Source organism: Canis aureus, chromosome 16 (assembly GCF_053574225.1).
Source record: "Canis aureus isolate CA01 chromosome 16, VMU_Caureus_v.1.0, whole genome shotgun sequence".
NCBI classification, from domain to species: Eukaryota; Metazoa; Chordata; class Mammalia; order Carnivora; family Canidae; genus Canis; species Canis aureus.
Genome location: NC_135626.1, coordinates 45,468,302 through 45,490,213, shown reverse-complemented (window position 1 = coordinate 45,490,213; position 21,912 = coordinate 45,468,302). Strand labels below are relative to the sequence as shown.

The 21,912-nt window shown below is 48.4% G+C and overlaps 2 protein-coding genes across 11 annotated transcripts in view; both read left to right on the top strand.

Moving 5' to 3' along the window:
• The first annotated feature begins 9,756 nt into the window (after positions 1-9,756).
• AMZ2 (archaelysin family metallopeptidase 2) lies at positions 9,757-18,746 on the top strand. 4 transcript variants are annotated; one of them, XM_077853698.1, is made up of 9 exons: positions 9,757-9,809; positions 10,378-10,471; positions 10,786-10,875; positions 11,429-11,711; positions 12,041-12,214; positions 12,397-12,525; positions 15,585-15,748; positions 16,901-17,077; positions 18,543-18,746. In XM_077853698.1, exons 4-9 carry the CDS (start codon positions 11,429-11,431, stop codon positions 18,696-18,698), a joined length of 1,083 nt encoding a protein of 360 aa, XP_077709824.1. In that variant the 5' UTR covers positions 9,757-9,809; positions 10,378-10,471; positions 10,786-10,875; the 3' UTR covers positions 18,699-18,746. The 4 variants fall into 4 exon arrangements, with proteins under 4 accessions (XP_077709824.1, XP_077709822.1, XP_077709825.1 ...); XM_077853696.1 differs by lacking the exon at positions 9,757-9,809 and adding an exon at positions 9,810-9,902; XM_077853697.1 differs by lacking the exon at positions 9,757-9,809 and adding an exon at positions 10,059-10,218.
• Positions 18,747-21,081: 2,335 nt separating this feature from the next.
• The window catches only part of ARSG (arylsulfatase G), a 108,104-nt gene continuing 107,273 nt past the window's right edge, over positions 21,082-21,912 (top strand). For all 7 annotated transcript variants that reach the window (XR_013354730.1, XR_013354728.1, XR_013354729.1 and 4 more), the window contains exon 1: positions 21,082-21,168. The gene's annotated coding sequence lies outside the window, so the exon portion shown is untranslated. The remainder of the gene's footprint in view (positions 21,169-21,912) is intronic.

Genomic DNA, 21,912 nt, shown 5'->3' with positions numbered 1-21,912 from the left:
GTGTCCCATTGCCTCCTGGGACTGCATGTGCTGATCTGGGACTATGTGGATTTAGCAGGGTGACAGTTAAAAGGCATTGGGATTTTTCTTTAAAAAATATTTGTTTGAATTTTATTCATTTGAGGGAAAGAGAGAGCACGTGTGGTGGAGCATGAACAGTGGGGAGCGTCAGAAGGAGAGAGAGAAGCAGACTCCCCTCTGAACAGGGAACCCAGGGCGAGGCTCCGTCCCAGGACCCCGGGATCATGACCTAAGCCCAAGGCAGGTGCTTAACCACTGAGCCCCCCAGATGCCCCGGTTTTGGGGTTTTTCTACACCATTTTCTCTGTGCTCCTGGATCACCCCCAAGTGACACCCAGTGTCAGTAAATTGTGTATTTTCAGTTACCACACTCTGTTCTGCTGGCTGTTTACTACAACAAATGGTAGAAAATCATTTCTTCAGGCTCGAAGTACGAGATCATATTAAGGGGGCACCTGGGTGGCTCAGCAGTTGAGCATCTGCCTCCGGCCCGGGGTGTAATCCTGGGGTCCCAAGATCGAGTCCCGCACTGGGCTCCCCACGTGGAGCCTGCTTCTCCCTCTGCCTGTGTCTCTGCCTCTCTCTCTGTGTGTCTCTCATGAATAAATAAATAAAATCTTTTTTTTTTAAAGATCATATTAAGTAGCATTTACTAAGTGCTTCCTATAGCTTACACAATCCTTATAACAACTCCATCCCAGTTTCAGAGATACAGAAACAGACCTAGAGAGATGTCGTGACTACCCGTCCCAGGTCACACACTCAGTAAGTGGCACAGCTGGGACTCAAACCCATGGCTTCTTCCCATTATTGACATTTCGGCAAGCATCTTTCTTCACACACACGCACACACAGACACACACACACACACGCACCCATGTTTTTATATAAATAGGCTCAAGTTATATACACTGGAAACTTTTTAAACCTTTTTTTTTTTTTTAATTCAGCAAGGTTTGGGAAACATCCTTCCATGGCCCCCAACTGCCACGCCATAGTATCACACATAGGAGAGCTCTCAATGTTAATAAATCCTTTGACAACTCAAAAAACAAACTCAGGAAGACTCCAGATATGAAATCCAATGATGAAGGAGTAAGAAATATTCACCCTTGAAAGAAATATCCTCACGCCCTCTCACATGGAAGGCCATCAATAAAAGTCTCATTAGTTTCAAAGCCACCGGAGAGCCACCCAGAGTAAGCAGAGTCTTTCCACGTTCTGTGTTTTATGGGAGGACACTGAAGTTATTTGAATTTCCATTTAAAAGGCTTTACCCAGATCACGAGGCTGGATCCTGAATCAATGGAGGTGTGGCTGTCAAACCAGAGACTCTTTTTTTTTTTTTTAAGGATTTTATTTATTTATTCATGAGACACACAGAAAAAGAGGCAGAGACACAGGCCGAGGGAGAAGCAGGGACACAGGCCCAGGGAGAAGCAGGCTCCCTGTGGGGAGCCTGATGCAGGACTCGATCCCAGTACCCTGGATCACGACCTGAGCCGAAGGCAGATGCTCAACCACTGAGCCACCCAGGCGCCCCAAACCAGAGACTCTTAATAGGAGGAAAGAGAAGGGTCTGTAAGGAAGCACGATGGGGAGACCCTGGCCAGTTCTTTTACACCTGCTGTTTCAGAAGCCGGTCACTGTCAGGACTGTAAATTAACCCCTGGCTGGAAATGGTTATGAAATCACTGCTTTCTTACTTTCCAGTGTGCATGTCTCCAAACCCTTCCCAGGAGAGTTCCTGGCCTACAGAGTTAAACCACCCCAGTGACTCACGCCAATGGGCTGTTTTGTCAGAGTGCATTTCCATAATTAGAACTTGTGACTGACAAGTCCAACCACGAGGATATATCACAAGGACTTGTCGTGAGTGCCGGTTTCTTAGCAAAAAATGACCTGCTAAAATGTCAGGGCTTTGCGTTTTTGCCTTTGGGGTTTTGCTATGCTGTTAGTAATGTGGTCAGCTTCTTGTGATAATAACCAGTTGTCAGGGGGCTTTCCCAAGTCTTGTTTCATCATCTCAGCCGCCCTACGGGGTAGAGATTCTTACTGTCCCATTTTGTGGATAAAAATCCTGAGGCTCGAGCTGCTGAAGTATTTTGTCCAAGAGGGGCGCAGTGGTGTCTCAACTTGAGCCCAAGTCCACTGATCATGGATTCTAGATTCTCTGCTCCTGGTGCACAGGCCTGAGCTTCCAGGATATTATGAAGTAGTTTGGTTTAATCCTCATGATCTCTACAGAACCTCCCCCCAACAACCAGGGTTGTCAGCCTGTACCTCATTCACTCGGGGCCCCTGGTGCCTGCTTGGCTGACCCAGGCCACCGGGCAGCCCAGAGAGAGCAGTGACCCAGAAGGGCAGGGAGGAGAGTTTCCAGGCAGGAATGCTCTGTGGTATCAGATGCCAGGAGTGATACGGCGGATAATGTACCACGCTTTGTTGTGACTTTGTACCTTTTGTACATGCTGTACCCTTTGCCTGGACCGTCCTGTACTGGTCAGTCCCTACTCCTTTAAGACTCAGCTTCAAATATTGCTTCTTTCTCCGCAGGGTGGAAATAGCATTATGTTTAAAATATAACACAACGTCATTATTTTAAAAAGCCAACACAAATAAAATTAAATAAATAAATAAATAAATAAATAAATAAATAAATAGCTAGCCAACCCAAGGTAACAAGTTTTTAAACTTATTTTTGATACACACATTGAACATGTATGTGTGAATTTTATACCTGATGTGTGTCATTTACGTGTTTCTGTATTTGCAAATTTTACATATAAAATATGTACATTTGTATATAAGGATGTAAAATACCCAAGTGGTATCATATTGCATATGGATTTTTTTTTAGATTTTATTTATTTATTTATTCATGAGAGACACACAGAGAGAGGCAGAGACACAGGCAGAGGGAGAAGCAGGCTCCATGCAGGGAGCCCGACGTGGGACTCGATCCGGGTCTCCAGGATTAGGCCCTGGGCTGAAGGCGGCGCTAAGCTGCTGCACCACCGGGCTGCCCACGTATGGATTTTATAACTCTCATTTCCACTCACCGTATAGTGGATACATTTTATATGTGTCAGTAAGTACTGATTTGCATAAGATTTTTTTCAGAATACTCAAAAAAAAAAACCATAAAACTAGTAAACACTCATCACAGCAAATAAATAATACTAAAAGACATAAAGAAGAAGGTAAACAGCACAGAAAGCCCTCCTTCTAGAGAGAACCATCGTTAGCATTTTGGCAAACATCACCTGTGCGCACACATACACTCGTGCCGTTTCATAAATAGGCTCAAGTTATATATTCTGTTTTGGAAACTTTTTAAAGAATTCAGCAGGGTCTTGGCAATATCCTTCCATGTCAATAAATGTAGCACAAGATTAATCTTTTTCATGACTGCGTCATATTCTATTGTGAGATTATAATTTTACGTACTTGACTGAGATGCTAATGATGAACGTTCAAGTTCTCAGGATCTTCAACAACATCATGATGAACACCCATGTATATAAAGTATTCTCTCTGGAATAAGAGGAATGGATGGAAAAATCAGTATGTACAATTTGGGAGCTTTCCTGTGATTATAGTGATGCTTAAATAACCCATACCACGAAAAAGTGTAAAAGTGCAGCTGGGGGCACCTGGATGCCTGTGGTTGAGCATCTGCCTTAGGCTCAGGATGTGATCCAGGGTCCTGGGATCGAGTCCCGCATTGGGATCCCCAAATGGAGCCTGCTTCTCCCTCTGCCTGTATCTCTGCCTCTCTCTGTGCATCTCTCATGAGTAAATAAATAAAATCTTAAAAAAATAAATAAATAAAAGTGCAGCCAGTGGGCAGAAGGACCAGGAGTGATTTGTCCTTCTGTCTACTTTTCTGTCCTTTCCCGTTTTCCTAGGTCTCATGACTGTCTTTCATCACGTCGACTCCAGTAGAAACATGTGTTCACGGGCACCCAAGGCCGAGTCTTTGAACCACTCAAGCGTCAGCCCTGGCGGCCTTCTGCCCCTGGTTTCCTTGCACACGCTTGCTTCCATCACTGGGCCTCACTGCCAGAGGGTGGCCGGTCCCCGACCCTGGCTGTCCATGGGCAGCAGCTGGGCCCCCTGCAGGGCCTGGGGCTCCCGGGGTCCCCGCACCCCCCGCGGTGACCACGGCCTGGGCCCCTGCAGGTCGTGAGCTCAGCAGGTGGAGCTTGCGAGGGAGAAGCCGGGGGACACACCAGGGCCTGGAGGCCTTTCCTGCCTGAGCGCACAGAGGGCCTCCCCGAACCGCCAGGCCCATCTCCCTGGGGTGCTGCCGCCGCCCTGACCTGGCCACAGGGAAGCTGGCTGCTTCTGGGCAGCAGCTGTCCCCTCCCCCAGAAAGGCTAAAAGGACGCCGCAGAGGATGTCTTCAGTATTTCCATAGAGGTCACCGATGGAGTGGGCTGTTTTATGTTTGCTTAGTGCTGAGACACTTCCTCTTTCATTTGTGTCTCATTCAGGCTTCCTCCCCCCCCCCCCCCCCAGCCTTCTTGGAGCCTGAAAAAGGGGAACGGGAAAGAAAACTGAAAATTTCAGATGTGGCTGCAAGGCTGGAGTCTGTCTCCGGGGGTGGGGGTGGGGGTGGGGTGCGGGGGCAGCACCCTGCAGAGGGCCTGGAGGCCCCTCCACCTGCCTCCCTCCTCCCCTCATGCTACCCTCTGTAGCTCCCCCACCCCAGGTAACCCTAAATGCCCCCGGAGATCATTGGAAGCCCCACTTCTTTTGGGGGCGCAGCGTTCTCAAAGCAAAAACCAAAGTCCGCTTTCGTTCCCTTCATTGAGCTGATTGTACTCATTTGCAAGAAAGACAGATATAGGTAACACGAGTGCGTGTGTATGTGTACACACTTGCCCGTGCACATGCGCACACGTGCACACACACACACACACTCACACACACTCAGATTGTGGCAGCTTTTGGAAACCCGTCTGAGGCACAGAAAGTAACTCGCCTGACATCAAAGGACTGCAAAGGGGCCACAAACAGCAAAAACCTTAGAGACTGCCTCGAAATTTCTGCATGATTGACGATAAGCATCTATTTGCTCCAGTAAGTTGAAGTAAAACTGTAACATTTTATTTGTTCCGGGAAACAGTAACTGAAGTCGCAAATCATGAATAATAAAAGATAGAAAAATCCTCTTTTCACCTAATGGGCTAAAAAGATCTCTTGCTTTTCTGGCCATTTCTGCTAATGGCCTCCCCCAATGTGGCGCTACCCGAGCTGGCCCCGGATGGGGCAAATCGAGCCTCAGTTCCCAAGCAGGACGTGGTCCAAAAGATCATTTAGAAGTTGGTTGTCTGGAACGCAGAATGCGTTTCCCCTAAAATCCGCTGTTGCCAGGGTGACTGGGCTCTCAGGTTCCCCTGGTACCATGCTGTCCAGCTCCTTTAGAACCCGGGCCCTGCGTCCTCAAGGGCAGGCTATGGGCCGGGGCAGAGGGAGAAATCAAGTCAGCTCTCACTCTCTGGGTGTAGCCCCGGCTCAGCACCATTTAAATGGAAGTGAATTTTCTTTTCCGTCTTCTCACCTCCTTTGTAGCATCCAGGTCCCAGTACCCAGATCCCCCTGGATCACAGCACCCTCCCCAATCTGCCTTATCTGCTCTGGGCGGCTCTTCTGCTGAGGAACTCTGTGACCCTAAGTGACTTACTTCTTTCCACTTCCTGAGCAGACTTCCATTTCCTCAGAGCAGCTGATATCAGCTAAGGGCTGGAGGAAAAATCAACTGAGCAGACACGAATTCATACTAGCAGGTAAATGACTGAAACCCTCAATGTATTCTCATGTTAAAATGGATTGGTTGTGACACTTGAGAATCATCGCAGAGGGTGAAAAACAAGGGAGTTAAAGATTTAGAAACTGTACACTTATTAGTGGGACGCTCACTCTGTTTCCAGAACACTGGCAGTCAGGAAACAATCCCCTCCCCCTTTTGTTATTTTTTTTTAATGGTAGGGTCACAGGTTCAGACACTAGGGAATCTCCCCTCAGTGAACCAGCTGGTCGTCTGCCAAATCACCCTTGAGAAACCCCAGTGGATAAGCTGCTTTCATGTACACAAAACCATCAACCAGCTTTGTGTGCCTCATGATGAAAGCTTAACAGATAGCCAAAGATCATCAGATGTTTGTAGAAAGTTCTAACATGAAAGAAAAAGACAAAAACAGAGGAAACTGCAGAACTAAACTTCAGAAGTAGCATAGTTCATATCCATAGAGAGACAAGAGAAGACATTTTACCCATTAAATGAGAAAAAGTGCAAAATAGTAAGAACAAGAAAGAATGCTTGGCTATTAAATAATACAATGTTTGGGGAAAAATACCCAAAAGACAGATAGATGAAAGCTGATGAAGACTTCAGAAAATATCACAAAAAGATAGACGGAAAAATCTTGAAGAAAAGATATGAAAATGAGAGGATCCATCTTGAAAGTCCCACATCCAGCAAATATGGAGAGAAGGAAATTTCTCCCAATGAAAATGAAAAGAGACTCAAGATTGAAGAGCCCACTGAGCAAGAAAACGTAACGGGGGAAACAAAGGCTCAGACCAGGTCATATCTTTAAAAAACTTATAGGGGTGCTTGGCTGGGTCTGTCAGAAAAGTGTTCCACTCTGGGTCACGAGTTTGAGCCCCACACTGGGTGTAGAGATTACTTAAATAAATATTTTTTTAAACCTATAAACAATATAGTTTAAAAACATAGAGTTTTTCAGGACTGTAAGGATAAAGGGAGGATTCTAAGATCTTCCTTTAAAAAAAAAAGGCAGGTAACATACAAAGGATTAGGAATCAAAATGGTTTTATTATTACAAGTCAGAAAAAAAATGAAACAAACCCTTCCAATGCTGAGGCAGGATGATTTTCAACCTAAAATTCCATACCAGCCCAGGAAAACTCTCAGTCAAGTATACGGATAGAATAAAAACATTTTTACATATGCCAGATTTCAAAATACTTATTTCTATGTATATATATATATATTTTTACAAAAGGATCTAAAGCATGTGCTACTACAATCAAAGGAGTAAACCAAGGAAGAGGAAGATAAGAATTCAAGAGACAGGACCTAACAGAGCAGAGTACAGCTGCCATCCCAGGGAGACCACAGCAGGCCCAGAGAGGACCCGTTCAGGTGGGAACAGGGGATAGAGAGTCGCAGGATGAAGGATCTCAGAAATAACAACAACAGCAACTGATGTGCTGAGGCTATGTAGAAAATATTGACAAGTGTAACAGAGATGATAAAGCATTTTTTTTAACAATAAAGAATTAAAGGAGGCCTAAGAAACTTGATAAATGAATCTTTTATAATTAAAAAAAATCAATCAACAGAAATGAAATGATGATTAACTCCAGGTGAAATAAAGAGAAAAGTTATATATACATACACTTTATATGTTATGTATAATTACATATATATATAACATATATATCTTTTCATTCTAAAAATAAAGCTTAACACACATGGGGTACTAAATTTTTTAAACAAGAAGTATTACTTTGAGATTGTACAGAAATGTGGTATCTTTCTAAAGTTTGGGAGCAACCAGAAAGTTTTTTTTTAATCCAGAAAGTGAATTTAAGTAGTTCAAATGAAAAAACAAAACAAAACAAAACAAAACAAACCCTGTTGATGAATACATGAGTTGAATGAAAAGCCAATAGATAACATTTATGTTCCGGATACCTTGAATGAAAGTCTTTAAGCATCTCACAGTTTAGAAAGGGAGACACTGAAGAAATGTCACGATCATCGTGATAAGGATGATGACAGTGGTATGCACAAGGCAATGAGCATTGCAGAGGATGGGGTTTTGTGTTGCAGGAGGTGGGGGGAGGGAGGCCTCTAGGAACGGGTGAACACTGAGCTCAACGAAGCCCCTCAGGATGTCAGAAGGCCAGTAGATCAAAAGGTAAAATGTTCCCATACTAGGGAAGGTCTGTACTAGTATCATCTCTGTTGTACAAACCAGGGAAGAGATGCATAAGGTTAAAAAATGGATGCTGGCCACATGCTAATGAACAGAGGTGGTTCCAGGATTCAAACCCAGACCATCGTCTTAGCTCCTGTGCTACCCTGACTCTTGGGATGTCTGGAGATTTGCATTCAGTCAAAAGGCACAAATACCAAGAAAGCCAAGAAGTATCTCAGATACAGTGAGAGTGGTTGATGTTCTCGGTTTAAAACTTTGGGACCAGGCGGGATATGAACGCGTGTTACTGAAGAATGGGTTTGGGTAAGGGCGGACATTGGCACCGAGGTCAAAGAATGATGTGGGACATTTTAAGGTCCAGGGGGCGTAAACAAGTGAGAGACCGAGGTGATCACTGGAGCTGAAAAGGTCAAATATTTATGAAGTTACAGTCCCCTAAGGAGAGATGACAAGGGATTAAGGGTGAAGATAACCTTCAGACGGGGCTGAAGTCATCCAGAAAAACGCATGTGTCCTTCCTGGAGCGCGGGAAGGACGATTAGGATGAGGAAAAACCAGCCGGGGATGCCCGGGTGGCTCAGTGGTTAGGCGCCTGCCTTCGGCCCAGGGCCTGATCCTGGGGACCCGGGGTCGAGTCCCACGTCGGGCTCCCTGCAAGGAGCCTGCTTCTCCCTCTGCCTGTGTCTCAGAAGAAATGAATAAATTCTTTAAAAAAGAAAGGAAAAAGAAACCCCAGCCTACGGTAAAATGGCCTGAACTTCAAAAGAATAGAAGTTGCCTGGTCGTGGTGAGCCGAAGGCTTGGAAATGAAGACCAGGGCTCAGGCGTGTGTTTGAGTGAAGGCTGGAGGGAGGAAAGCTGAGCGTCCCTTCAGGTGAGGTCCTGGGAAGAGCTGTGGGGAAAGGTGGAGGGGAGAGGACGCAGGCTGACCTGGACCTGGACCTGGACCTGCACCTGGGTTCCTGGGGGCGGGGCGGGGCGGGGGCCTTTGTAGGTAGCTGCTGGGGCAGACGGAGAGCGGGGTGGGTGGGCTTCGGGGCGGCCCGGGGGGCGACCAGCCCGACACCTGCGCCGGCACGAAGGGGCTGTGGAGGGCGCGAGCAGCGGTCAGGGCCGGCTCCTTCCACGAGGCCCCGCGGTTACCCGGCCCGCCCAGGGCCACCCGGGGGCTCGCTCCTCTGCGGCACCGGCGCCTCGGCCTTATCAGCGCGAGCGAGGCAACCGGGGACCCCCCCCCCGCGGCGGGGACCGACCCTGCAGGGCGCCCCCCCCGCGCCCCCCCCCGCCCCCGAGCTTCACGGTTGCGGCCGCGCCCAGGCGGCGCCCAGGCCGCGGCAGGCGGGCGCGGAGGGGAAAGCCCGGCGAGGACGGCAGGCGGGGCGCGCGCCCAGGCCGTGCGTCACCCCGCGGCCGCCGCTGACTTATTTTGGACGCGGCCGCTCGCGTGAGTCACGCCCAGGGCGCCCCGCAGGCCCGCGGGCCCCGGCGCACACCTGCGCTCGCGGCAAACCCGACCGAGAGCCGCGGCCGCGAGACCCGGCCTCCCGCCGCGCGCCCCGCCCCTGCGGCTGCCCCGGGACCCGGCGCGGGAGCAGCGCGCCCCGCGGGGACCGACTCGGACGAACCGCGGACCCGCTCGCGGACACCCGGACGGCGCCCGCCGCCCTCGGCAGCGGGGCGCGAGGGGGCGCGAGGGGGCGCGGCGTGTGACGTGGGGGCGCGGCGTGCGGCGGGGGCGTGGCGTGCGGCGGGGGGCGTGGCGTGCGGCGAGGGGGCGTGGCACGGGCGCTGTGCGCGCGCGACGGAGCGGTGCGTGGCGCGATGGGGCGTGGCGTTGCGGGTTGCGGGGCGCGGTGCGGCGCAGGGGCGGCTGCGGGGGCCGGCGGCGTCCCGGCCTGCGGGGTGAGGGCCGTGCGGGTGGAGCCGCCCGCCGTGGGGGCTTGGTCGTGGGAGGACGGGGGCGGTCGCGGTCGGCGGGGGAGAGACGATGTGGGCGGGGCGGCGGCGGCGGAAGCAGGGGAGGACGGCGGGGGCGGGGGCGGGGGCGTCTCCGGGGAGTCAGGCCCTCCGAGGAGGCTTCCTCTGGGCGGAAAGACCAAGGAGACTCCGCGGGGGATCCCCCCTCTTCACCCCGACCGGGGACCGGCTCGCGGTTGCACGGGCCCCGGCCCAAGGTGCGGTTGCTATAGCAACCAGCCGGGGTGACCGAGTGGTCCAGGTGAGCCCAGGATGTGCTGGTTTTAGCGCCGACAGCACTGCAGACCCCCCCAGCGCATTTACACGATCCTGTTGTGCCCCCCGCGGTTCCGCCCAGGGACCTGGGGGGCCGGCAGAAGGCCGACCTTTCCCAGGAACACTGCCTTTCTAATGACTGTAGGGTGAAGGCGCCCGGCACAGCCCCTTCCCGGCCAGGCCCAGGCATGCCCGTCCCTGCAAGGCAGACACCTCGATGGGACCCTACCTCCCTGCAGGTAGGTATAGCACGCGGGAGGGCACGTTTAGCTGGGGATTTTGTCCTGTGGGAGAAGGACGATCCTATGCACATGTCAGAGCTTTGACCATAGTGACCTCCGACTGGGAATTCCGTGCATGTTCCGGCACCCCTAAGGTTCTGATGTCCAGCCAGAACACATGTTAGCTTAACGTTTCCCAGCAATTCTCAAACATTAAACAGGAGAGGTGGGGGGGGGGGGGGGAATCTAGATGAGTAGAAAATAGGATAGGCTCCAGACAGTGAAGTCCAAATTTTATTTTATTATTTTTGTTCCTTTTCTAAATCAAAAAGCCTCGCGGTGGAACAGCTGTTTGACGCATTCAGAAGAAAGGATGACAGCCCTACAGAGGAACACGATGTGAATGGAAGAGACCTGTCATTGTGAGTCTGGCTTTTGATTAGTCACCTGATGTCTTCCCCTCCGGGTGACAGGGCTTTGAGGCAATGCACTTCAGTGGCTGAGGTCTGTTACCAGCCTGCAGTTAAATTACAGAAATGGCAGGACTTACATCAGTTCTCTTTTTGTGTTGTCTGGAACATCTTTGAGTCACCTTGGAAAAGATGAGTATTTTTCATGTGGCCCTAATGACTCCATTCGTAATACTGTTACCCTAAGGACAGAAAGAAATAGGAAATCAGGCCATCCTCTTTCAGTTTTTATAATGGGAGCAGGTTCCATAAGGGGAGGAGGAATGAATTTCATGATTTTTCTTTTCACTTTTTCAGATACCCTTCCCACCCTTCCCAAGAAATTGATTGGAAATGGCAAAGGAACACAGTTGTTTGGTGTTAAAAAAAAAAAAAAAAAAAAAAGAGGCAATCAGTTTTTTCATTTTAGGGAGAAATGAGAGATGTATGTATGTGGAGGATAGGTAGATTAAAGTGACCGGAATGGATTTACATGGTGTATTTGATTACTTGTGTTTCCTGGTAGATGCAAACAGTACGGCACTCTGAACAGACTCTAAAAACAGCTCTCATCTCAAAGAACCCAACACTTGTGTCACAGTATGAGAAGTTAGATGCTGGCGAACGGCGTTTGCTGAACAAAGCCTTCAAGGCAGACAATGATCTCTTTGGACCCATTACCTTGCATTCGGAATCAGATTGGATCATCTCCCATCCTGAGGCTCCCCAAGACTTCGAACAGTTTTTCAGTGATCCTTATAGAAAGGCACCATCTCCGGAGAAACGCAGTATTTATATACAGTGCATTGGTATACACTGTTAACATGACGGATTTGGGTTGGTTAAGGCAACAGGGCTGTTGCCAGGGATAGCCTGGGCTGCTGATCTCATGCAAGTGGTAGTTTTTATGATCATTTTTTTGACATTCGTTACCATGGTGGAAGTTATATACCTAAATAGCCCTAAAACAGGACATTTTGTGTCTTTGTAATTATATTCAGATCAACGAGTGATAAAGGTTTATTGAAAATTTAGCGGTAGTTTGCTTCTCATTTCAGATTTCTAATTATAGACTGAGATGAAGACTGAATGTTTAATCACCTTAAAGTCTGTCTTTACATTTTTTTCCATCTTACAGGATCTCTAGGAAACACCAGGATTATCAGTGACGAATATATTAAATGGCTCAAGGGCTACTGTGAAGCATTTTTCTACGGCTTGACAGTAAAACTCCTAGAACCGGTTCCTGTCTCTGTAACGAGGTGTTCCTTTAGAGTCAATGATAACACACAAAACCTACAAATTCACGCAGGTGAATTAAACAGCTTTACAATTTGAATTGAGTAAAGGAGATATTAGATAGATACATGTATGTAATACATGTATTACATTGATATGTATGTGTGTATATATATATACACACATATATATATATATCTCCATACATGTATCGATATATATATATATCTCATGTATACATTTTTTTTCAAATAGGAGACATCCTGAGGTTCCTAAAAAAGAAGAAACCTGGAGATGCCTTCTGTATTGTGGGAATAACCATGATTGATCTTTACCCAAGAGACTCCTGGAATTTTGTCTTTGGACAGGCCTCTTTGACAGATGGTATTCCTTTTTGACATTGTTGGTAGAAATTTCCTCAACCTGAGAATATTTGAAAATGTTGATAAAGGGAAGAAATTCCAACCAATTATAATTTTGATACTTAAGACTATAATAATTCTGGTGCATCATGCTGTGCTCAGGAAGTGTGCTGTGGATGGATTCTGATATTCTGGCTTCATCCCTATGATCTTGAGGCTAATGATACCTATTTCAGAGAGTCCTTTTGAGATAGTTTACCTAACAGTAAACTGGTACATAAAAAGTGTGTGTTTATGGGTGGCATATATATAGGCATTCAGCACAACAGATGGTAAATATCAGTAATTCACTAGCAAGGTGAATTAAAGATATTAAGGATGCTTGAAATATCATTAACATAGGGGCACCCTGGGTGACTCAGTTGGTTAAGTGTGTGACTCTTGGTTTCAGCTCAGGTCATGATCTTAGGGGCATGAGATCAAGTCCCATCGCACTCGGAGAGAATCTGCTGGAGATTCTTTCCCTCCCCTGGTCCCTCTGCCCCTCCCCCGACCTGTGCACTGTCTGTCTCTCTCTCCCTCCCCTCCGAATAAATAATTTTAAAAAATCCCCTATCATCAACATAAGTGAAAATCTTGCTAATTGATTTTCAGTTCTTTTTGTAGTTCTCTAGTATAGATAAACCATAGACTGATTGCACAAGTGTGCAAGCTTCTTATTCTGTGTCTTGTAACATTTTGTTATTTTACTTGAAAAAAATATCAACTTCAGTTTTCAACTTAGATACAGTAAACTTGGCTCATAAGAATTCTGTATGGTGATACTAAGGGTGGGAAAGGACCTGGAAGCAAATACTATTTTAGCCTAATTGTTTTCCTTTTTTTCTTTCTTTCCACTTCTTTTCTTCCCATCCTTCCATGTTTGCTATAATTTCTCTACCCTCATTCCTTAGGATCTGACAGGTTTGAAAGGGAAAGTCCAATGCAGTAAGGGGAGTGTCATCCATTAGCATTCTGGGGGGAGTAGGTACCCAGGACAGTATTTTCGGAGTACCAGTTCATGGACTGTCCAGGTGCTACATCGGCCTCAGGGTTGTTGGAGGTGGGCACCTTCTTTAACAAATGTTTCTTTCTATTAGATATCTCCCTTTGTGACACATTCACTAGAGGTGGGAGCCCAGGGCACCACAGAGCCTCTTCTTCCCCCTACTCTTTCATTGGTGACTTCCTTTACGTTCCTAGAGTGTCCCCCCACCCACCCTCCATCCCACCATCAACACACTCTTGGATACTCTGGCCACTGCTGTCTTTCTGATTTTTGTAAGAGCCATCTTTCTTTCAGAAATAAAATTTTTATTTATTTATTTTTAAAGATTTTATTTATTCATGAGAGAGAGAGAGAGAGGCAGAGACACAGGCAGAGGGAGAAGCAGGTGCCATGCAGAGAGCCCGACGTGGGACTCGATCCTGGGGCTCAACTGCTGAGCCACCCAGGCATCCCCAGAAATAAAATTTTTAAAATAAGGATTGTATTAGAGAGAGAGAGAGAGAGCGCGCGCACCCGCTGGGGGGAGGGGCAGAGGCAGAGGGAGAAGCAGATTCCTCGCTGAGCAGGGAACCTGACATGGGGTTCGATCCCAGGACCCTGGGATCATGGCTTGAGCCCAAGGCAGATGCCTAACTGAGCCACCCAGGTGCCCCTATCAGAAGTAAACTTTTATGAGCTAAATTTTTATCTCTCCTTTCATAATTAATCTGACAGTGATGAAACATTAAAGATATATTAAAACAATTTCTCTAGACATTGCTAGCTAATTTATCTTATTCCTGGTTGAGGAGGTCAGGAGACATTCCCCTAAAATGTTTCTACTGTAAACACCTCCACCCTTTTAAAAAGTAAGTTTCTTAAATATTGCATGGCCTAAGAGAAGGTGTAGGCTAGCAGCACTGAAGTGCCATGTAATGAGACAGTATCTTACTACATGTGACTGTACTCTCCAAGGGTACAAAAGTGAAGATTTTAAAATAGAGAAACAGTTAATTACTAAAGAAAATAAGTTTCCATTCATAGGATTATTAGAAGGAAAAAATGTTCTTGCTAAAGGTATTGGAGGGATGTATGCCCACATTTGTTTGGCCAGAGCACAGACGAGGTCAGCTGTGACATGAGCAGATTTTGTTTTTTCTTAACTTTCAGAGTGCTGTCTCTCACCCTAAATACCAGGCAACACTTCCAAGGGTGGGGTGAGGAGTGTTCTCTGTGGGTCAAGGTAGATCCAACAGACTTACTATGAATTCATTTCTTTAACCCCCCCCCGCAAAAAAAAATGCCGTATTACTTTCAAATAACAACTGAAAGAGACATAAATAACTGATAATGTAAGCAAGTCACATTCTAAAGCCATGCCCTTTAGAATGCGTTGTGCAGCAAACCCTGTGCTCCGTGTACGCAGGGATGGTTGAAACAAGCGTCAGTATAACAGGAAGTCAGTTAAAAGGGTGTTTATTCTGGTCATCCGAGGGCAGCCACACAGGCAGCCACACAGCAGAGTCGTGCTCCGAGTGAGGAGTGGGGGAGGGAAGAGGTTGTCTGAAGGCATGGTCTCCCAGCATCAGGGCAGTGGCACGCCGGTTTCCCTCAGCATGGCACCAGGAAGGTGCAGGAACCCTCAGCATAGCACCTGGAGATCTGTTTATTGTGTTCTGAAAGAGTAAAGTCATGGGTGCGTGGTGTGTGTGTCACCACTTCTTGCTTCTCTTAGAGTACTTGATTTGGACTTGGCTTTGAGAAAAAGAGGGGGTAAAAACAATTCTGGAACTTTGAGTTTCTCAATAATTTGATCTCAAGACCATTGGGTTTTACAGGGCAGAGGAGGTTGGATGGCAGAAGAAGATGTGGAGAGGGAAATCTGAGGGCAAAAGCCCTCCTCTGTCGTGGCAAACCTGAAGCGTATTGGACCGTGTGAACGCACTAGCACGGATTTGCACCCAATGACTGGACGCCCAAGCGGGCGCTCTTTCTTGGTCTTTCATTCAGAAATCTTACTCCCCTTCTGTTGTTGCTTGCTCCTCCTTTTATAGGTGTGGGGATATTCAGCTTTGCCAGGTACGGCAGTGATTTTTATAGCTCACGCTTTGAAGGCAAAGTGAACAAGCTGCGGAGAGTATCTTCAAGCGACTATTCCGTTTTTGAGAACTATTATACTCCTGAAGTGACCAGTGTTTTGCTGCTTCGTTCCTGTAAGGTGAGTCATTTAAAAAAAAAAGAAAAGAAAAGAAAACCCACCAGAGTATTTTTTAAAGAGCTCTTAATTCCTGCATTGTGTTATCAGCAGTCGTTAAGGTAATATTATACGTGAGGTTGTATCATCTATAGGCGTTTGGTGCCTATTGTTTGACTGAAGTTATCAATAAAAATTTAAATGGATGCCTTAATATTGGAATTGACAGTATCTGTGCTGGCTTTCTGTCTGGCTAGTTACATGCAGCCTTGGCTGTACCCACATCCTCGCCACTAGTCTAATTCCAGAAGTCTGGTATGGGTAAGGTAACTGACTCTTCGGAGCTGTGGTGGTCATCTAATAAAGCTCCCCTTGGAGGGCCTCTGCTCTCAGGCAGAGGTCTTGAGAATGGCTTCCTCTTGGGCTCCAGGCTACCTTCTACTGTGGTTAGTTCTAGTCAATCTCCCCAGCCCTTGCTATTTGGAAAGCCCATCTCCTAATGCTCCCCTCCCTGCCTCAGTAGCCAGAGACACAGGCTTTTCCCGCAGCTAGGAAGTTCTGTTTTCATAAGTACCCTTGCTTGGGGTTTGAGAGCTACGGTGTGTTCAGAGCTCATACCCCGCATCAGTATCACCTGGTGTGTTCATTAACATGCTAATAGCCCCCTCCCTTCTAGACCTACTGACTCAGCATCTCTAGGGGAAAGTCCCAGAATCTGAATTGTCCCACTGGCCTGGAGCAACAGGTGTCAACCAGGGGTGATTTTTGCCACCCAGGGACTTCTGGCAATATCTAGAGATATTTCTGGTTGTTGCAGTTGGGGCCGGGGTGTTGCTGGTCTCTAGTGGGTAGAGCCTGGGGATGATGCTGAGCATCTACATTGCACAGGACAGTTGTCCACTCCTCCCCACCCCCCACCGGCCCATGCACAAAGAATGATCACACCCCACATGTCAGGTGTATCAAGGCTGAGAAACCCTGCTCCAGGAGAAGTAATCAAGTATAGGAAGGAAAGCAGTAAGACATTTAGGCATTGAAATGAAGGATTAAGTCTTTGGGCAGGTTGAAGTTTTGGTGATGAATGTAAGTTTGTTTCTTGAAAAGCAAGAAAAAGGAGGAATGTCTAACCCTTTGATGATGGTGGCGCTATAAAGCCTTGATGTGAATGTCTTGCAGACTTTAACCCATGAGATTGGACACATATTTGGACTTCGACACTGCCAATGGCTTGCATGCCTCATGCAAGGCTCCAACCACCTAGAAGAAGCTGACCGGCGCCCCCTCAACCTTTGCCCTATCTGTTTACGCAAGTTGCAGTGTGCTATTGGCTTCAACATAATAGAAAGATACCAAGTAAACGAGGGGAAGAAAAAGAGGGGGAAGTGGTTATATAAGTAGCAAACTACCATTTTCTATCAGGCCCTTCTCTGGAGCTATAATTTATCGGAGGAAATTAGTGCAAAGATAAGCAGGAAGCTGTGGTTAAAAAAAAAAAAAAAACACGCAAAGAAATCTCTTAAACTGCCCGGCCTCTGAGTGCCTTACACTTGTAGTTCAATGAGAAACAGTGGAAGACGTTTCTGTGTTCCCCCTTCGCTGGGGGAGAGAGAACATGACTTGGGAGAACAGGGTAATGTTTTTTTTATTTTTATTTATTTATTCATGAGAGAGAGAGAGAGAGGCAGAGGCAGAGACAGGCAGAGGGAGAAGCAGTCTCCATGCAGGGAGCCCGACGTGGGACTCGATCCTGGGTCTCCAGGATCACGCCCTGGGCCGAAGGTGGTGCTAAACCGCTGAGCCATCTGGGCTGCCCTTTTTTTTTTTTTTAAAAAAAAAAAAAAGATTTTATTTATTCATGAGAGAGAGAAGAGAGAGAGGCAGAGACACAGGCAGAGAGAGAAGCAGGCTCCATGCAGGGAGCCCGATGTGGGACTTGATCCCAGGACTCCAGGACCACACCCTGGGCCAAAGGCAGATGCTTAACTGCTGAGCCATTCAGGGATCCAGGCTAATGTTACTTGGTGTGGCAGTTCTTTTTTTTTTAAACCATAAGTACATGTGGCGATGCTTTATTTTTCCAAATGTGGGACAGAGGTATGCTCTTCACTCAGAGGAAGGAATGGGCTACTTCGAGGAGGAAGAGGGAAAGTACCTAATCTCAGTATGTGTGTGCTTGTCTGAGTGTCCGCACACCCACAAACAGGTCCGTATCCATCACGACCCTGCTCAAGGGTGTGACTACTCCTGCGGGGATCTTCACATGTACGTGTCTGTCTCCACCTGTGTGCACACTTACTTAGGGACCCACTTTCACATCAGATCCGAAGCACTTGCCCAGTGCCCTGTGGAACATTCGGCATGTTGAGAAAAGCATAGTCCTCCCATCCAGAAAAACCTGGGAGGATTGGCGTGTTTCTCTTTAATCTCTTCTGTGCACACTTCTGACCGTCACTTGTAATCATAGTTTGTGTAGTCTTTTTTTTTTTTTTTAATATTTATTTAGTCATGAGAGACACAGAGAGGCTGAGACACAGGCAGAGGGAGAAGCAGGCTCCCTGCAGGGAGTCCCACGTGGGACTCGATCCTGGGTCTCCAGGATCAGGCCCTAGGCTGAAGGTGGCGCTAAACTGCTGAGCCACCCAGGCTGCCCCGTAGTCTTATTCCATATTCACAAACGTCCTTATCAAACGGAACATCTTACTGGGGTAATAGAAGTCACAGAGTTAGATAACGTGATTTAGAAGCCAACATTTTTCTCCGGCCTAAGACTATTTTGCTCTGATTTGTTAACATGCGAATCTGCTTTCTGTTTTTCAAGGCGCTGGTGAGGTGGATTGATGATGAGTCGGCTGACACCCCCGGAGTCAGCATGGAACACAGTTGTGAGGATAATGTGAATTTACCAAAACCTGTGGAAGCCTTTAAGGAATGGAAAGAGTGGATAATAAAATGCCTTGCTGTTGTCCAAAAATAAGGACCTTCACATAGTTATTGAAATAAACACTTGCACATTATGCTTTCATTTGGATGGAGTACTTCATTAGAACAAACTGTTCACTGACTCTGCCCTGTGTCAAGTAACAGAATGGAACTTTCTTCTTCTTTTTTAAAAGATTATTTATTTATTCATGAGAGACACACAGGGGGAGAGGCAGGTTCCCTGCAGGGGGCCCAATGTGGGACTTGATCCCAGGACCCCAGGATCACGACCTGAGCTGAAGGCAGATGCTCAACCGCTGAGCCACCCAGGTGCCCTAGAACCTTCTTTAAAGCACCCGAACTGGGATGCCTGGGTGGCTCAGCAGTTGAGTGTCTGCTTTCAGCTCTGGGCATGATCCTGGGGCTGGGGATCAAGTCCTGCATCAGGCTCCCTGCGAGGAGCCTGCTTCTCCCCCTGCCTGTGTCTCTGTCTCTCATGAATAAATAAATAAAATCTTAAAAAAAAAAAAAAAAAAAAGCACCTGAACATTGAAATGCGGCTTATTTTGAGTGCTGAAAACTATAAACACTCTCTCGCCTGTCCTAGTAGCCTGGTCTGTTGTAGTGAGCACACCATGTCCATTCTTCAAATATGTTTACGTCTCATAAGAGACCTAGTACTAGCGGATAAGTAACCATTATAAAGATCGCTTTATATGACGCAAGAAAGGGTTTCCAAGAAACATAATTTCCAAGGGGTGATTTTTGGTTCATTTCTTAGAAGAGGTACTCACTCCCCCTCTAGACCCAGGCAAGTCACTTTCTCCACTTAACATCCCTCATCCATGGACTGTCCTTCCCACATGGGCCGTCTTGTCTCCTTCCATTCACTGGTTGTCCTCTTGAGCCTGAAAGAAGCAATAGCTCACTTGGGGTTTTAGCAGCTTACAAAATGTGACCTCCTCTCAAGAATATGGACATGTGAAAAGAACAGTAGGACTTTCTACAAAAGACAGTATTTGTGAAGGGTCTTGCACACAAGTCGTTAAAACTGGCCTTATGTTTGTGAACATTGCACTTTTCCTGCTGGCTGAGAGCAGGTGTTAGGTTTATTCCTACAGTAGGATCGTCCTCACTTTGCATTGGGAACTGTTTACTTGAGTACAGGGGAGAATGTGATGTGACACACCTGTCGCTGTGTCAGGAATGCCCATGATGGCCTGTCAGGCTGTGCACATCAGCCGGACTCCCTCCGGAGGGAACAGGTTGAAAGCCGCAGACTTCACAAATCACCTCTGTGAGATCAGTACCACTCAGAAATCTAGAAACTTGATTGGACCATTTGAATGAATGCCAGGGAGCAGATTGCATTTCCCACGTTCTCATCTTCACCTGGAGGATAAAACTTATGGGTAATTTTAAATTTTGAACTTTGGAACCTAAATTCTTTCCCTGTTCCTTTATTCATGCAGTGCGATTGAAAGCACCTATTATAACTGAACCCGCGGTTGCTCTTACTATGTTCACTTTCTTACTTGGTTAGACCCCTGAAGGTCATTTAGAAAAATGGTGATTTGTGTTCAAGCTAATTGGAGGGTGAACATTTGGTCCTTCTAAAATGAAAAGCGAACCCAAGGGAGTGTGGACTTGTATGCATTCTGTTAGGAGTTTTGTTTCCTCCTTGAAAAAAAGGTGCTACTATTGTCCACTGTGTTCAGTTTTCTTCTGTTTTCCCACAAGGTAAGCACAGGTTTAGTCCTATAGGTCACCGTGAGTTACACACCTACAAATTCAGATTTGGCTAGCTGTGTAAATCAGGGGTTGTGCTTGCTTGGGCAAGACGTGAAGTCCATTTGAACCTACTCTACACCCAAACCAGGAAAAACGTCTCTCATTTAAAGCATCAAATCGGCCCTGTTGAAAGTCGGACAAAAGTTTTATGTAATAGGCACTTACTCAGCAGTCATCAGTTGCGTATAGTACCGCCCTGTATTCTAGGGTTCAATTCAAAGAATGCAATCTGTTTCCTGCAACTAACTTGTAGGTACTACAGGTAAATCTTGTTCTGAGAAACGGGTTTTCACTCAGGGGCAAACGGAAACCCACGCAGGGTTTGCTCTGCAAATGCTGCACCAACAAGGTATTTACGACGGAGGAGAACTGGTAGGTCTCCGCGCGGTCTGAACACCTTCTAGAAATAAGTGGATTTGAAATGCTGTTCGCCTTGGCGCCTGCGGAATTAGTAGTCTCCTTCCCGGTCAGGGCAAGGATCCGGGGTCAACGATTAGTCCGCAAGCCGCGTAACGTGGGCTGGTCCGGCTCGCCCTCCGGATGCCCCCTCCCCGCCAGCGCGTGCCCGGCCCGCGCCCCGCCCCCGCCCCGCCCCCGCCGCTCGCCCCCGCCGCTCGCCCGCGCCGCGCGTCCCCGGCCCGCGTCCCCGGCCCCCGCCCCCGGCCCGCCGCGCAGCCTCCCCGGCCAGGGGCGCAGGAGCCGCGAGGAGCCCGGCGGCGCGGCGCGGCGGAGCCGTGAGTGCGAGCGACCGGGCGGGGGGCGCGTGTGCGCGGCGCGGGCCCGCCGCGGAGCCCATTCCGCGGCCCCGGGGCCCCAGTAGAGCCGCTGGGAGCTAGAGCCGCCGGGAGCCAGAGCCGCCCCGAGCTAGAGGGGCCCCGACCAAGAGCCGCCCCGAGCTAGAGCCGCCGGGAGCCAGAGCCGCCCCGAGCTAGAGGGGCCCCGACCAAGAGCCGCCCCGAGCTAGAGCGGCCCCAACCAAGAGCCGCCCCGAGCTAGAGCCGCCGGGAGCCAGAGCCGCCCCGAGCTAGAGCCGCCGGGAGCCAGAGCCGCCCCGAGCTAAAGCGGCCCCGACCTAGAGCCGCCCCGCGCTAGAGCCGCCCCGAGCTAGAGCTGCTTCGAGCTAGAGCGGCCCCGAGCTAGAGCCGCCCCGAGCTAGAGCCGCCCCGAGCTAGAGCCGCCGGGGGCTAGAGCCGCCCTGACCAAAAGCCGCCCCGAGCTAGAGCCGCCGGGAGCTAGAGCGGCCCCGACCAAGAGCCGCCCCGAGCTAGAGCCGCCCCGAGCTAGAGCGGCCCTGAGCTAGACCCGCCAGGAGCTAGAGCCGCCCCGAGTTAGAGCCGCCCCAAGCTAGAGCCACCCCAAGCTAGAGCCACCCCAGCTAGAGCCGCTCCGAGCTAGAGCCGCCCCGAGCTAGAGACGCCCCGAGCTAGAGCGGCCAGGAGCTAGAGGGGCCCCGACCAAGAGCCGCCCCGAGCTAGAGC

What these genes read in the sequence shown, in the direction of transcription:
- AMZ2 (XM_077853698.1), top strand. Translation starts at nt 11,429, where the DNA reads ATGCAAACAGTACGGCACTCTGAACAGACTCTAAAAACAGCTCTCATC. An exon ending in TATTTATATACAGTGCATTG is followed by an intron (nt 11,712 to 12,040) that starts GTATACACTGTT and finishes TCCATCTTACAG; the next exon opens with GATCTCTAGGAAACACCAGG. An exon ending in TGCTGCTTCGTTCCTGTAAG is followed by an intron (nt 15,749 to 16,900) that starts GTGAGTCATTTA and finishes AATGTCTTGCAG; the next exon opens with ACTTTAACCCATGAGATTGG.